This window comes from Acromyrmex echinatior, chromosome 1 (genome assembly GCF_024713525.1).
Source record: "Acromyrmex echinatior isolate Ae372 chromosome 1, ASM2471352v2, whole genome shotgun sequence".
NCBI classification, from domain to species: domain Eukaryota; kingdom Metazoa; phylum Arthropoda; class Insecta; order Hymenoptera; family Formicidae; genus Acromyrmex; species Acromyrmex echinatior.
Window position 1 is genome coordinate 20270892 of NC_141852.1, and position 17408 is coordinate 20288299.

At 35.4% G+C, this 17408-nt stretch overlaps 1 protein-coding gene across 5 annotated transcripts in view; it reads right to left on the reverse strand.

Moving 5' to 3' along the window:
* Positions 1-17408, reverse strand: part of cnc (NFE2 like bZIP transcription factor cap-n-collar) — a 124461-nt gene that overhangs the window by 65053 nt on the left and 42000 nt on the right. For all 5 annotated transcript variants that reach the window (XM_087410018.1, XM_011070650.2, XM_011070651.2 and 2 more), the window contains 2 exons: positions 10868-11035; positions 4929-5004 (listed from right to left, as the gene is read on the reverse strand). In XM_087410018.1, coding sequence (XP_087266144.1) covers positions 4929-5004; positions 10868-11035 — 244 coding nt within the window. The remainder of the gene's footprint in view (positions 1-4928; positions 5005-10867; positions 11036-17408) is intronic.

A 17408-nucleotide genomic window follows, 5' to 3' on the forward strand; every position in this document is an offset into this window, starting at 1 on the left:
AAATACGAGTAAAAGTAACATTAAATATATTAAAATAAATTACTTCTAAACTAATATATTGTAATATGTACTGAAATATTAATTATTCCAATTGTTCACATTTATCTATCATCAACAAATAAGTAATATCAATAATTATAAATTTTCGTGATTTCATTATATTACAAAAATAAAAAAAGTCATAAAAGTTACTGTTAATCGTGAGAATTATTCAAAATAATTTTAGAATGACATAGAGTTTGCCCTTATAAATTTAGCAGCGACGATAGCACATTTCCAATATAAAATTAGAAGCGTTTAGTTATAAAATCGGATAATATTCTCCGTATATATTTAACAGCCAAATTATCACCTATTTAGAAGAAATCTAATTTTATAAACAATAACAAGCTTGTTGATGTGGTACTGGTAATACCAGTAGTAATTAAATAATATCATTGCAGATTTATTTAAAGAAATATAAAAAACTTCGTAATCTTTCGTTAGAAAAACCATCTGCATTAGTTTTTTTTATTTTTTGATAAATATTAAGCCATTCTTTTTATTGCAATAATTTCTTATTTTTTGTTCTTCGCGAAATATTACTCAATTTGCTAATCAGTTGCATTTTTTAATAAATGCAACTGATTAGCAAATTGTTTCGATTCTATATAGACTTTCTTCGCGATAATCTTATATAGTTTATTCTCTTCCAGCGTAGTCGCGCGCAGATAATGTCGCAGGCATATCTAAGAAGGCGGAGTTCTCGAGGCTGAACGCCCATTACACGACTTGAATCTTATAAGGCGTAACGAAAACCGATCTCTCGGCGTAACATCGATCTCGATAAAGGTTATTCAGTATCGAAGGTGCTAATAATCGGCTACGCGATTATTCGAACCTTTCCATTCGTATAGACGTATCGTAATAATAAATATAAAAGTATCACGAGCAGATCAGTTGGGTTAAATTTATTTCAGTCGATCGCGAACACCAAGTAAGATTTATCTATCTATATATATATATATATATATATATATATATATATATATATATATATATATATATATGACATTATTAATTTTCTGATCCTTTTCAATATATAAAAGAATTTCAAATAACGAATAAAATGTACAAAGATCAACGCTAAGTAAAAATCATGTGAGCTAAATTAAGAAAGTACAATCTGTGAGATGTAATATTGTATAAAAACTTTTCTGTCACAAGAAATATGTTGTGCCCATGTATTTGTACATTAAATTCTCAAATTTATTATACATATAATATAATTAGAAACACACATACAATAAATTAAATAAAAATAACGATTTAAAGAGTAATAATGCTAACTTACGTCAAAATATCCTGGACAAGTCGTTTAAAGTAACATATCACGCTTAAACTAATATAAAAATAGAACAGAGGCAAATATAAACACATCCAAAAGACAGCAAAAAGAGGGAAACGTCAAGTCCTTGTAAACAAATTTAAATGTAATAGGTCAACGAATTTCGTAACACTTTTAATATTCATTCGTTTTTTTTAAATATAAATCATTTTTGAAGTCAATCTTTTATGTAAAAATTTCTCTTCATCTAATCAACATTCTGCCAATCAAATGCGAAAATTCAAGTCTATGTGCATTGATAACTGAATATTGCGTCGTATTCTAACATGATTGTACAATTTTTTTCGTTATTTGAATTTTTCTTGTATATTGAGAAGGATTCTAAACATTGGATCGAAACGTTTCGAATCTACATTATATTAATAAAATTTATTTGCACGCGTTTTTATCTAGTATCTAGCTCAACTATAAGAATCATTAATATATATAATTCAATTACCCGTTCAACTATTATGTTTTATCATTTAGCAAACATTCACTTTCCATTAATAAATGTTAGCATTATTCAAACAATTATTTATTAAAATTTAATACATTTCTCTCTCTCTCTCTCTCTCTCTCTCTCTCTCTCTCTGTGTGTGTGTGTTTACCTTGAACTAAAATATTTTCGATAATTGTGCAATGAATGGCTGAATAAAATGCATTAATCGGCCCCATATTTAATGGAGACACATTGACGAGACACGTTGAACAAAACATAGCGTTTCTAACGCGCTCGCACTCGAGACAATGGGATGATAATTTATTCCGTACATGTAAATTTTTTCACATGCAAGCCCCCGTACAATCTATCATGCTTCGTCAAATTGGTACAAGCAATACAAGCACCTTGCGCTGCGGTGGTAACGTATATGCTGCCTCCTTTCATCTATTCTCTTCTTTTCTTTTCATTTCAAACTACCAACCTCGCACGCGAATATCGCGATTGGCACGAAATTCGTTTTGTGAATATATGTATAATGATTTCTCATGCAAATATTAATGCAGCTTGCGTTATAAGCGTCACAAACTTTTTACGATAAATTTTATAATAATTCAAAGCCGATTTCTCTTCATATAAGAAATAACGAGAAAAATCAATAATCAAAACTCTCTGAAACATTTTGTAACATTTAGAAATAAATATTCTTATTGTTAGCTTCAAATATTAAACTCTAAATGAAATTCATATTAAAATAAAACAGTTCAATATTGATTGAAAAAAGACTTTATTTATTAGATTTATCGCGGAAGAATTAAGTGATACAAAGCCGAATTTACATATATTAAATCAAGTACATTAATATGTATATCATAATAACGTATATCATAATTAAAATTGCAATTAAAAATTAGTTGACTTTTCCAAATCCTTATGCGTGAACTTTAGATCTGCATTGTAATTCATATCGACTATTTTAAATTTCTAGTTTTACAATTGATTTCAAGTTATCAACTTGCCATTTCTATTTCAGTGCACGATTCAGGCAGTTCTCTTGCTTTATGTTATGTCGGACCACCATTTTCTCCCATCAAGCCCTACGGAATAAGGATGATCGAAGAATTTCTTATGTATTAGTCTAGTAACTCATTAATCATACACGCCATACGCCGAATATCTCGATTGATCGACGACGAGATAACCACGTAATGAGCTCTGCTGCTCTTCTTGGTCCATTCTCTGCTCAAAAAGTTATTACCGCACCATCCGATTAATTCATTTCGTCGTCATAAATGAAAGAATACCAATCATAGCGCTAGTATACTGATACTAGCTCTCTTGTGCTAGTATTAATTTTTCAATATTATTTTGAAAAGCGGACAAACTATATACAGATTGGTTACTACTAAAAGAAATAAAAAAAAGACGTACTACAATTATAGCATGTAACCAAACTCTTATCTCTTTAAATTTAATAAAAATATATAATAAATATATTATATATATATATATATATATATATATATATATATATATATATATATAAAGTAAAAGTATATATAAAATAAAAGATAATAGGGGAGTAATTTCATTTACGTTTCACTGTTAGAATATCTAATGTCGGATGTCTTTTTCAATATTTTTTCAATAAAATTTGTCTTGATTCTCAAAATTGTCAATTGTGTGTGTGTTTTAAAACGTCCTCACCATCATGTACGAAAGACATCAATATATGAATTTCTAAGGAGAATTTAACAAGCAGACCCTTCGTCAACCGTTGATAGCACGCTCGACGCAGAGTGTCTCGTAGCTAGGCGTATATTCCGTTGAGCGCAAAGTAATTAAATGCAGAGAGAGAAAGAGAAAGAGGAAGAGAGAGAGAGAGAGAGAGAGAGAGAGAGAGAGAGAGAGAAAGAGAGAGAGAGAGAGAAGTAGAGAGGGGAACCGAACCCGACAGAAGGGCTGGACAGGCTGGTGGGGTTGGAAAGGCGAGGTAGGGAGGAAGGTAGCGAGGGCGTTCCTGAAGCCACTCCCCAGCCTCGAGTCCTCCGGAACTGGAACCTGCCTGCCTGGAAACCCGTAGTTATATACCTGAACAAAGTGCACCTTGGCATGCAGGTAGACGCCGCGGTGCGTTGCATGCGCGCTCATTGCAGTCTCCTTTCATCTCTCTCACTCTCGACATTCGCACGAGTGTCCTCGACATTCTCCCACATGCATTTCGTGTCGCATAACATTTCTCGCTGCTAACGTACTTATCTCCCTTTTTATTATGCGACAGAAAGCGCGCGACAAGAATGCCAAAGGAACTAAAAAAGGAACAGAGATGCAGCATGGTCTATTAATGCGTTCGCTATTAACTACTATATATGTACGTAATGTACGTTTTCCATTGCGTCTGATCTCTATTTTCAGACAGATCAATTTATCTAATTTATTTAATTACATAAATATAAATCGTCGATCAAAACTTTCAATAATCGCTATTTATGGGAAACTGTAATAGTCAATTTAGTTGTTAAGAGTCACGCAAATTTTTACAATGTAATTAAATTCTTTATAACTTGACACTTAATGCATTTAAGACCGTGCGTCTTCAATTATATATTTTTTCACGACGCATGGCGACAAGATATTTCACGGTATACGGTATATTTCCAAAGGAATGGCCGGCAAAGTGCATTCGGTCGGCGTGTTTATGCTAATTAGCCGCGCAAAGGTGCGGCCAGGTGCGGCAGACTCGGACTATGGTGAATGTTCGGATTGGCTCTTACAAATTGCCGCGTTAATTCGATACGCTTCCGACGTAAAGAGCCGCGAGCGCCAGATGTATTTAGCTGTTCTTGCCGGCACACGGACCAACGTAAAACATGTATAGCATTTACGTCGACTGTCTTCAATTGGTATCCGAAAACGGGATTTTGATTATCTCCGATTAAAACATAGTGAGATAAAAAATGCGATTGATACGCTGGCGAAATAAAAGAATGCTCGATAGAATGATTTCGATCATAAAATAGCTCGATTAACATCATCTTTAATCTTAGATCGAATCCTTATTCTTTTTTTACTAAGGTATTATGTAAATATAACGAAGCTAAACAATACAAATAAGCTTACCAGTTTCAAGATCTACGGTGTAAGGAAGTCCTGCCCATGGATCATCTTCCTGTGGCTCGGATTCCTTGGTATCATTCTAGAAATAATGATAATTTCGATCGGACACAAAAATCTTTAAAAGAGATCTTTTATAAAAAAATCTTTTAAAGAGATTACATATTCGTGATCTTTTACAAAATGATCGGAGATATATATATATATATATATATATATATATATATATATATATATATATATAATATTTCGGTAATCATTATTGGAAGAAAGATAAAGTCATGCAAAAAAGTAAGATGTCTTGTAAGACAAAAAATATTGTAATAATGTGACTCGTTATCAAAAGTAAAGCATATTTAGCGCGCATTAATTATAATTGATCAATTAATAAACTGTAACGAGGAGTCAGTAAATTAGCTAGAAAATTAGATTGAAAGAGTAGCGCTATGATGTAATGAGCGCGCTGACCGTAATTAACGACGTTCTCGCATCTGAGAGGTGTCAAGAAGAGGTGAAGGACCCGACGCTCATGAAGTATGGCTCGCGAAGAGAGATGTGATCGGTGCTCGATCACAAAACGTAATTTCAACAAAGATGATTACGAATCCGTGGAGATGACGAATTTGAGATGAAGCTCGCGCAACAATGGCCGAATTCAGTCGAGCGTTATTCGAACCGGCCAAGGTCGAGCCTTATGGAGACGTCATAATCAAGCGACCCTACCGCCGACATGAAAAAGGGCCCAAGGGCGGGCGTATGCCCCGGGCCATAGGTCGCCTGTAGCGCGGCGGTACATGCGAGCTGCAGTGAAATGAGTTTAATGAAAACAGTATTGTACTCGATCATTAATCATAGCAAGTCCCTGATAGCGACCATCCACAACCACCGACTCTCTATCTATCCTCCTTTCCCCCGCCAAAATATGCCTCTCTTTCTCTCTTTCTTTTCTCGTCGCTCTCCCTTGCCATCCTCTCTCGAATCTTTCATCCCCCTCTGCCTATGCTCTGGTCACTTTTTCATTCGACGATATGATATATCGTTGTTGAGTGGTGCGTTACACTGAGCTGTATGGAGTTATGAATACAAAATTCAATCTATCCTGGCATCCCAAAATCGAACTAACATGAGACAAAAACGAGCATTTTACTATATACTATTGAAAATGTTATGCATTTTCTAAAACATCTTTTTTTCATATTATTAACCGATATTGCAGCTTATTGCACTGTACAGATGTAATTTTTTTCCTTTAATGTACATCTCCTCTAATATTTAAGCTTGCAAAACTCATTTGTGTAATATTTAATGAAACGTGAGAAATTCTTTGTAGACTTAAAAAATTTTTGCATCCTAAAGATGATCCTAAAATATTTTTGAAGAGTCACGAACGCGTATAGCCGTGTGCCTTATTTTGGGCCCACAACGTCATCTCTTTCGACTCTCGAAGGAAACGTCGGTCCCGCTTGACGACGCAACCCTCGATGCGACAATGGAGGTCCTGTCAGCGATACGGACTTGCATGGCTGGCATAGCTCTCAATTAACGTTTACGAACTGTTACGACTGTCTGCCCCGATCAACCGCCTTACAAGGACCAGAGGATAGAAAGCATAATTCAAATCAGCCTTGATCGCCGCGAGTAAATACGAATTCAATATGATATCGCGGTCGCTGAAGATATGGCGCGAGTCACGCTGCCTCGAATCGTATGTAACTTGCGACACGTTTCACATTTTGTGACTCGTTCTGGATTTTATCTTGACGACTAAAGTATCTTAAACGAAAATTTTAATGTTTAAAAATATTTCTTTCAGTAACAAATGAATATTTAAACGAAATTTTATGGAAAAAAAATATACAATATTTTACTAGGTCATAAAAATGTAATAAAATAAGAAAATATCAATAACGGCGGCAACGAAAAAGTCGCTTTGTAGTAAGATGAGTAAGTTATAAAAAAAAAAAAAAAAAGTTACTCCGGAAGTTAGATGTTGAAAACACGATTAATATCCTAGATCATTGATATCATCGCACAAGCGCCATTTTGCTACGAAATTCCAGCCGACGGAAACAATCGGGACAAGAGAAGGAAGCCAAACCCACTTCGGCTGCCCGGGCGCGTTTTCAATTTCCAGGACCATCAATACGTCCCTTGGAATACCCCTCCCAGAGTGCTCCAATCTCTCTGGCTCGCGAAGTCCCCTCTCACTTTATACGCTGCCTCTCCTTCTCTCACAAGAAACGCCTCATGGATCGACATCGTTCTTTCTCTTTCTCTCTCTCTTTCTCTTTCTCGTTCTTTTTGGCCCCGTCTCTCTTCCGCTCTGATAGGTTCGTCGATGGCGCCCCTCGTACCGAGGGGGATGCTGCGTACATCTATCATTTTACCAGACCCCGCCGGCTTCACGGATACATCGCAGGAACAAATGAACGCTAGCCATTTTGATGGTTTTATGAATATACTCTGCGAGCATGGAAGACGGGGCGAGAGGATCTGTTGTTTTCGTCAAGATCCTCCTTCTACATCGCATGGGTCGATCCTCTTCTCATCGCATTTCTCCCGGAGAGCCGTCTTTCTCGGACTCCTGGCACCGAGACGGAGTCGCCCTAATGGAGTCCGTCGCCTAGGAGAACTCGCTTCATTTGAATCGTGTCGATGAATTAAAAATTCATGTCAGTCACGACAGCTCCAGAAAGCGATCTCCTACAATCAAGAATAAGGTGCCTTGCACAGCGATTCATCTTGCGCGATACGCATCCGCGTTGAAACAACTCAACGAAGCAAGCGACTTTGTAAGCGGAAATTGATCGGGCTTTGTATCGTGTTTATTGCAGGCGTCTTCACTCAATAATTACGAATCATCACAGACTGATGAAATGCACAACGATACATGCAATCTAATGATATACGACGATGTATCAAGAGCATACATATAAAACGAATGTCGATCAAGATATCAAGTAAAGTATTTATATAGGAATATCGATATGACTTTTTTTGTTGTTGCTTTGCTAAATGTAATCGAACGCATCTTGTATTAATTTTTTTAAATTAATATCGATAATGTTTTTGCATAGATCAAGACGTGCGTAGAAAAAACAGACATAGGATATACGGGAAGGGAACCGTGACCACGTCTGTTAAGCATGGAAAAATTTGTTGTCTTCGCGACGAATGCTTTCCATCCTGAATCGCTTGATCAAACTTCCTCTTTCCTACTTTCTAGACTGACGTTCCTCTAAACGCCTCCATAATTCATTCCCGTTTCGCAGCGAGACGGAGTCGCTCTAATGGAGCCTGTCGCCGCGACGTGCACCGATCATTTAAATCTTGGCTCTGGATTAAAAATTTCTGCCAGTCACGGCGGCTTGAGATAATTGTACAACAGAAACATGCAACGTGCTTTACAGCAATTCACTTGCCTAGCTTCTTCCTAGTGACATCAACGTCGTTCTCGAATGGTACGACATGTTGACAAATATTCTACGTAGCAAGATCATTTATAGTGTTTTCATTGTATTATTCACTTTAAAGCTGATGGTTATAAATCTTCCTACAGCTGTGTCTCACGTATAATTTCAATTATTTATATCCATTAAAAACAAAGATCAAAAACAATGTATTAACATAGATATTATATCTGTAACGTTCAAAATTGGACTTGTCAGAATCCCATCAACTTTAAATTTGGAAAAAGAAGTATAATGCATGATTTAAGAGAATACACGTAGTCAAATTTTCTCTTCTGACAGCGCCTTGCCGATTTTGAATCATTGCCTACCTTTACTTAAAACAATTCTGTGGCCAGACATTGGAACAATGCTTGTCAATAATCTGTCGCAATGCAAGATATAGAGGGAGAAGACGAGAGACTGGACTCTTCTTTGTTCTCAGCTGTTCGCGGATCGCGTCTCGGATCGATGTGTCGGCTTTCGATCGGGATCGAGGGTCTTCCCCGTGTTATTGGGCTCTTGAAGGCGGCGGCGAGCCCTCACAAAGATAGAACCCGCTGGAACAATGCGATCTTCGCGGAGGAAGAGGCCGATGGAGACGAAGCGGCGCATAGCGACGCCGGGAAAGAAATAAAGAAAGAAGAAACGCTGAGACTACTGAAGGTCGTGAGAAGAAGAGAGAAGCGAAGAAGCGAATGAAGAGAGGACGAGACAGAGAGGGAGACGAAGAACGTCGAGGAGTCTGATGGGCTACCCGCCCAGAACGTCGATGCATCGTCATTGTCGGTGACCATCGTATGGATGAGATCTCGTAGGCTCGAATCTGCCGGATACTTAAACGCGCCTCATCCATCCACCAAAATGCTGCAAGCGAAGAAAAATCATTAATATCGAAAAACTTATCCTGTACGGAGAGAATTAATTGGGATCCAGCCAACTAAAGAGCTTCTTATATTTTTCATAGATTCAGATTATATTCAGATTGAAAAGTTAAAATAAATTTATTTACAGATGATATTCAAGATTCAGAATTAACAGACTCGCCGCTTTTAAAATAATAACAAAAAAAACTATTAGAGAATAATAGTACAAGAGAATAAATTGTACAATCGTTTTATCTAAATGTTAAACACAATATTTTGTTTGACTTATTTTCATTTATATATTATTCTAAATATTTTAACAGAGATATCATCAACTCTCCAGATATAAAATAGAGAAAAGGATTATCATTTTTTCCGATAGTACCGAAAATAAGTGCAACATAATTCATGATCTTTATCTCCATTAATAAAATATTAGCCAATATTTTTCACAAAGAAAAAAAATATTTATAAATACAAAAGTAATTGCAACATTTCTGTCGTTGCATAAAGAAGACATCTCTTCGTCGGAGATAAATATAATACACTGCGAGACAAAACTACTTTGGTTCAGATATGCATATAACTTGAGAAAGACAAGATCGATGGTCGATATGAACAGGGCTTAGGATATCGGCCAAGATCATCCGCGTGGGATGATTCCTAATCTCTCTTTGGGTCTACCGAACAGGGCCGCTACGTATTTGAAGTGGCTTAGTGTCTCTTATCGATCAGAGATCGATCATCCACGAGCGATTTCGCGCGAATGCAGAAGCCATGCGCTAAAGAGCCGACATAAGAGATTTTTTTTATTAAATACAATTTTTCGAAAAAAAAAATTAAATTCACGAAAGATTCACGATATGTTGAGATTTCAAAACGGATGAGCATTTCCTGAATAAGCTTTATCAAGGAAATTGCCACTTCGAATATCAAATTCCACTATTAATCGAGCTAGTAGTGTCACATTTGTTCGATGCATCATCTATTTTACGAATCGATATGAATCTATCTGGACAAAGTATTTTGTTGATGTTTGTATTCTCATTGTATCGATTAGCTAATATTCTTGTTGAAATGTCAAAATACATGTTCCTTAAATCAACTATCAAATCGATTTTTAATGATACTCAAGAAATAAAATAAAAACTACAGATAATAATCTTGAAATGTTGTCCAACATGTGCATAAATGCCCGGAAGCCAAATCTGGAAGTCTTTTTCTTCTGAAGTGTCACAGGGAATGTCGCTTCCTATTCGCACAATCCAATTGGTCGATGATTACCGAGAGGCAGAACGCAAAATGCGCGACGTCGCAAGGCATTCTTTAACGTACAGATGCACGTCCGAAGCTTTCTATCTCTGATAATCGTCCGGGCGACACACAGGAAGACATCAATGGGCCCGTTGGCATATGGAGAAACGAACGTTTAAATTGAGTCCAAAGAAGCAAACGCTTCCTTCTAACATACGTGAAAGCAGAAAGCGACGCATTCTCGAGAGACAATCACTCGTTAAATGTTGTGATTGGAAACCCGAAACAATTCGAAATCGTGCATGTGTTTTCGATAAATAAATATAATGGCGCAATATACTAATTGGAAGGAAAGAAAATAAAAGCTTTTTCGTACCTTTTGATAAGTGGCATTAATAGCTTCTAAGGCTTTCAGCTTCTCAATTTCATCCGCTGATTCTTTTTCAGATGTAGACGGCTTTTTGGTAGGCGCCGTAGTCGGTTCCACCAGAGTAAATCCCAGGTCTACATCCTGCTTCCAAAGAACCTCAATCAGGTCCATATCCTGAAATCGAGAATGCATACCATTATTGTATAAGATTAGCATTGTCCATATTTATTTACTTCATTTTTTTCTCTTTTTTTTTTCAATGTGAAGCTTCAATATAATATAATTTATTATTTTATTTTAATCCAACGCGTAATTCTTTAAAATAAAATGTACCTATTATAACACATTTTCACCTTTCCATTATCTAGTTACATGAAAGAAAATACATGCGGGTTTCACTTTAAATGCAAATGAATGTGAGTATACGGGTGGAAATTTCTTTCGTTTTTATACTTAATTCTTTGGTACTCATCTCATCCTTATCTCAGAAATAATACTAAAGGAACCTATATATTTATAATTGTTGATTTTGATTATGCCAAAGAAATTATAATTGTTTCTGTTTATATTTGGTTAATAGTAGACATTTTAACACAATTCTTTTATCAAGCATATATACACGTAGAAAATTTTTGATGCACATTTGATTAAAAAGAGTAGATAAAAAGAACATAAAATGTATGCATATATATTATTTAAGATATATAATTTATATAATACATAATAATTTAGATAATACATAATAAATAATTGAAGACTTTTGCAGGAAGGTCATGATAATCAATTTTAAAATTAATTTTATTCATTAACACGCATGTCCATTAATTTTACGATGCACTTCTGATTAGCGTTTACGATTATAATTTTGCGCAAAGTAATCATAATATCGCTACCATCCTTCTAAAAGTCGCACGATTAATGTTCCGATGCTTCCACAACGAAACGCCCTGCGCACGCGGCGCTTTCGTTTATGTTTATTTTACATAAGTTAATAACATCTGGCCTCGATCGTTCAGGCCCAGTCTCGATCTCCGAGATTCATTTTTGTTGCGTCTCGGATGTCCCTCGCAGGGAGTCCCATCGACGAGTGTGTACAAAAGTGCATGATTAATGATGGTCGAGTATCGATGCATCTCGAAATGGAGGAGATCGAAGAAAGGACCCGGGAGAAGGGACCAATCACATGACGGGGCACAATCCTCGGGGCAGCTGCCCCGTGGGTTTTAATCGAGCCAATTTCGCCGAGTTCGTACTTTGAGCCTCGTTAACCAATCTACGGATTTTCCTCGCCAATCTAAAACCCTCTCCGAACTCGAGGCACTACATGAAATGATTAACATGTTCAGAGAGAACCCGATCTATGTACCAGTTTGTAAGTATCGTGGGAAAAATCGTTGAGCTTAAAAAATATTACCTTTAACAATATCTATAATAAGGATGTCATGTTTCCATGTATTAATTATTTTAGGAAAAATAAACACACATATATATCGTACAATAAAAAGTAACTTTTCATAAAATGCAAGTGTTTATAATATATAATTAGAGACGATATAATATCAATATGAATTAATATTAATTTAATATATGCTTATTTTTATTTTGATTTTCTTTAAAATATCCTTATTATATCTCCATAACGGCAATCTTAAATCTTGACGAATATAAAGCAATTATTAAAAATGTGAATTGCGATTTAATACGAACAAGAATCACATCTTTATTGAAAATGTATTAGTATTACCTTTCGCACTCTTTGCTTATTCATTGTTTCCCCATTTACCGATAAACCGGCACGGATGCGTAACGCTTGCTCGAACCGCCATGTTTACGGATTAAGTGACTAGCGGGACATACGCGAGTTCTGCGTCTTTGGCAGGCTTTTTCCGAGGTACTTCCGCGTCAATTATTGTTCGCGAACGCGTGTTTAGGGCTCAAGCATTTCTATTGTATTCACCACTCGTTACACGGTACTTCATGGGCGTTCTCACATGGTACCATACCGCGAATACGCCGATACTTGAAACTGTAGCAATAGCTTTCGCTTCGTCAGCGACGTGCATGTGGGCTAAAACGACTCGATTCTTCGTCGAAGCATCGGCGAGACAGGAAACTGCGCTTTATTCATACGACAAGCATATAAGTACGACATGTACATCCCGAGGAAGAAGCCGCGACTTTCATAACGCGACTCTTCTCGAAAACGTTACGCTAAAGGACAAGGCTCTTCGCGTAATATCTGAATAGACAATTGAATCAGGAAGTGATTAGATTTAATTTTTTCACGTTGGACAAGCATAGCAACTCGATCGCGGTCTATTTAGTGTCCCAGAATAGTTCCTTCATTATTCAAAATCATTTTTCTTATTTTCTTTTATTCTTGACCAAGGGATAATGTAGAGAGATCAAGATACGTATAGCAAAAAGATTATGACATTTTTTAGGGATTATTAAAAAGACAGTACATAAATAACAATATATTCTTCGCCAGTAGAAGTCTTTAAATTCATTATGTACGAATTATGTACGTATTCGTTATGTATGTATTAAAATTATTGTGTACGAGTAGTTTGCACTAAAAATTATGCAAAATTAATTTTAAAACCATTTCAATTTTGATGAAATATGAATAATAATTTTTAACATCTCTAAATTCCAAGATATTACCATACTCATATAGGGTCGTCAGCAATTACAATGAAATCAATACTTAGCCAAAGCTACAATTGTCAACTAACGACCAACATTCTGCCAATCAGTATTGGGCTATCACTAGCAAATGACTGGTTAAAATAACTGAGTTAATACCATCTGCTAGTACTTTGCTACTCGGCCAGTAATTTGCCAATATTGCGCCAGTACCTCTGAATTCTGGCAACCAGTAATCGGCTCAGCACTGGGCTGATTGTAAAATCCTAAATATGTGGAAAACACATTAAGACAAAATGTACTAAACTTTAATAAATATTTATGTGAATAATTAAACATTTTTTTATAGTAAATATTAACTCAATAAAAAATGATTGTTTAATCAAATTAATAATTCTTCTATCAAATAAGTACACAAAAATCTTTATATTTAGCAAATATTTAGTTGGTATTATTCAAACAAATGATTTATTAAAATTTATATTTTATTTCAATGTACAGAAAAACCGCAAATGTAATACATAAATCCTTATGCGTATATCGATATGTAAATACACCAAAAGAACGATTTTGCTGAAGCATTTAAAAATTTAGTTAGACATAGATCTGAAAATTTGATTTTGTTGGACTACTAAAATAATTATGGTACTTTATCTGATACTTGAATATTAAAACTTTTTGCAATATTGTTCATCATGCTTTCTATACGAATATTTTGATGGTCCAGTCAAATTATTTTCAGATCTATTCTATATTTAGCTAAATTTTTAGATTCTACTTCAGCAAAATCATTCTTTCTATGTATACAACAATCGTTATTTATCAAAACTCGCAAACGCCAAGTGAGAAAGTAGTGATTTTCTCGATCACGAAATATCATCTTCCATCCAATCCTCCATTACCACGCCCGCGTTCCTAATTAATCAGCGAGTATGTTTGTGGACGTGCCCCAGTCGGGCAAAGACAAAGGGGCCGCGGCGCCATTAATCTCTCGGTATCGTTATCGGCGATCGCGAATTTGCGCGCGGCCGCCGACTGCCGCACCGCGGAGGGATGTAACGGATACGATTCCGTGCGGCGCGCTCTCGCGCGGGCGTAGCTTCGTAAATTACTTCGCTGACCGTGTAATTCGATGCGGCGAGAATTGAGAAAGGGGAGACCGGCGATGGTCAGTGAGAGGCAAAGGGAGAGACACGGCGTGGGTGTGCGTATGACGTCGGCCATGTTGAAGAGACACAGCGGGATATCCGCCGCGCCCACAGCTGGGCTCCGCGGCGCGACGTCAAGAGTTACCTCTCGTTCGGCCCACGTTTTATACAGCGCAGCGCCGTGCTGTGCGATGCACGATGCACGATGCACGATGCACACGCTCGCTCAAGTCCGATATATCGACGTCCTCGATTTCTATTCGATTTACATTGGCAGGTTGGGACCGAAGTCCCGAAAAAAGACTCGCGCCCGCGACTGTCCGATCAAAATGATCTCCGACGACGGTCGACTATTGTATCCAGTCTCATGTTCCTCTGCGGGCGAAAAATTTATATTCAATTCATAATGTATTCGAAATGAAAAGAACTATGATGAGCTGATGATATATGAAGGAATAGTTGTCACGTATCTTTCATGATGTTACATGGGTCTAAAGACAATTCGAAAATTTAAATTTAAATCGCTATGTCGATAATTATGTAATTATATAATTTCTACTCGGGAAAAACAAATTTGCTGAAGTACTTAAATATTTAGCTAAATACAGATTTTTGTTGAGCCATCAAAATAATTATGTAAAAAATTTCAAACATGACGAGCAAAAAATATTGACATTTTAAATTGATTATCCTTCATAATTATTTTGATAGTTCAATAAAATTATTTTAAAATCTGTAATTAGTTAAATTTTTAGAAACCTCAGTAAAATCGTCCTTTGCATAAAAATAGAATATATCATTCGATCAAAAATGGTTGATATCTTCAAATTCTGAGGATACAAACAGGTGCCAGTAAGACGATTTGATCAGAGAAATCTGGTGAGATTAGCCGGTACAAAACGATAGTGCAAAGGCAGAAGATGTATCTGAAGATCAGTAATTACACGAGGTGGGTTCGTAATGGTCGACCACCGTTTATCTAACATCTCTCCGATTGAATCGGATATGTCGCGGATAGGTTTCGCGAAACCGCGATGGCGAAACGGCTTCGATACACCGAGCACCAAACGTATCTCCGTGAGTTATCTCGCAAAAAGCGATTGTTTTTGTGTCTAGTCATAACAGGTACAACGCTCCCGTTATTTCCGCGATTCTCATTGTAAAGATGAATCTTTACTTAGTTATCGTTGCGCGTATCGAGTAATTACGGCCGGGCATCGATACGTTCAACTCTCTGTAACTGTAAATATAATTACAGCTCGCAAAGTCCAAAAAGATCAAGTTCAACTTTTTGTTTTCAACTTCGGGCGAATAATAAATAGAGCTTGACAATGTTTTGCGGTGATGGTATTGGATCGGAACAATGTAGCGTTACAAACTTCAAAATTCAAGCAGCTATAATTTAAAAATGAACAAAATTTAAATTGTAAAAAAAGATTGTAATACTCAAAATCTTTACTTTTGAAAAATCTATGTCTTTCAAGTTTTTGCGAGTTTAGTCATTTTTACGTATAGAATATTATAGTAATGTAAAAGATGTACAAAATAAGAAATTTTCTTCTCATTTTATCAGCCTATTATGTATCGAAAAAAAAAACTTATGAAAATTTTTGACTTTCTAATATAAAAACTTAAAGTTTTCCCTACAAAATCATTTTTTAAATATTGTTCGTAAAATTTGTTTTTATTACTGAATTATTCTGAATTAAATAAAAAGAGCATTTTAATTTTGATTGCTTCGTTAAAAATCATCGTATTGCAATTTAAAAAAAAACAGATTTTTAAAACTGAAACTTTACTGTATTCAATGGTATTTGTCAAATATAAAATAGCCCTATAAACGTTCTGATATTATCTCAGAAATTAAAGCAAAAGTTGTCAAAATAAAGATAATACACATATTCGAAAATATGATCTAATATTCAGCTAATTGTCGTACCATGCAATAATTAAGAACGGTAAAAAATATGACCGCCGAATTGGCGTAATAGAGAGACACAATGATCTATATCTTCGTAGACGACTCTTGACAGTGTTTTCTTCGTCAAGCAAAATCACTATCGTCGAAACATGACAATGCAGCTTTCTAGTTTTCGTGCAAGTTGATGCACTTGTCCTAATTCACAGTTTCTCTCCTAAACCGTTCAAGTCATTCGTATTGGCATTGTTTTTTTATTTATTTTTCAATTTAGAATTCACCCTATATTTTTTCTTATTTTTGCTATTTTACCATTAAGAAGCTCCTCTTATTTTTTGCTCATTTTTCTATTTAAACTGTTCTCTATTTAAATGCTTCTTGTATCATTACAATATTATATTATTGGAAAATTATTGGAAAAGAGTATATATGGATTAATTATAATTTATTATATTATTTACTTAAAAGCTATAACTTTCAACTAAAAAATCTCGATTGATTATTTAATAAAAAAGATAACCGAGAATAATAATACTATTAATTCTTTTCCGTATCATACACACACACACACACACACACACACATACATATATATATATATATATATATATATATATATATAAAAGATATTTCAATAAACAATATTTATCTTGGTATTTATAAAAATGGATAATATTGTAAAAAATACAGGTTGCATTACGAACGTTTCGTAGACGGCGCATCATAGAAAGCTATATCGTCCTTTCAGCAACATATAAAAGATCTTTACAAATTTGTTGCTAATCTCATTATTGCTGACTTTCTTCTAATCTGGCATTTATATATTAAACCT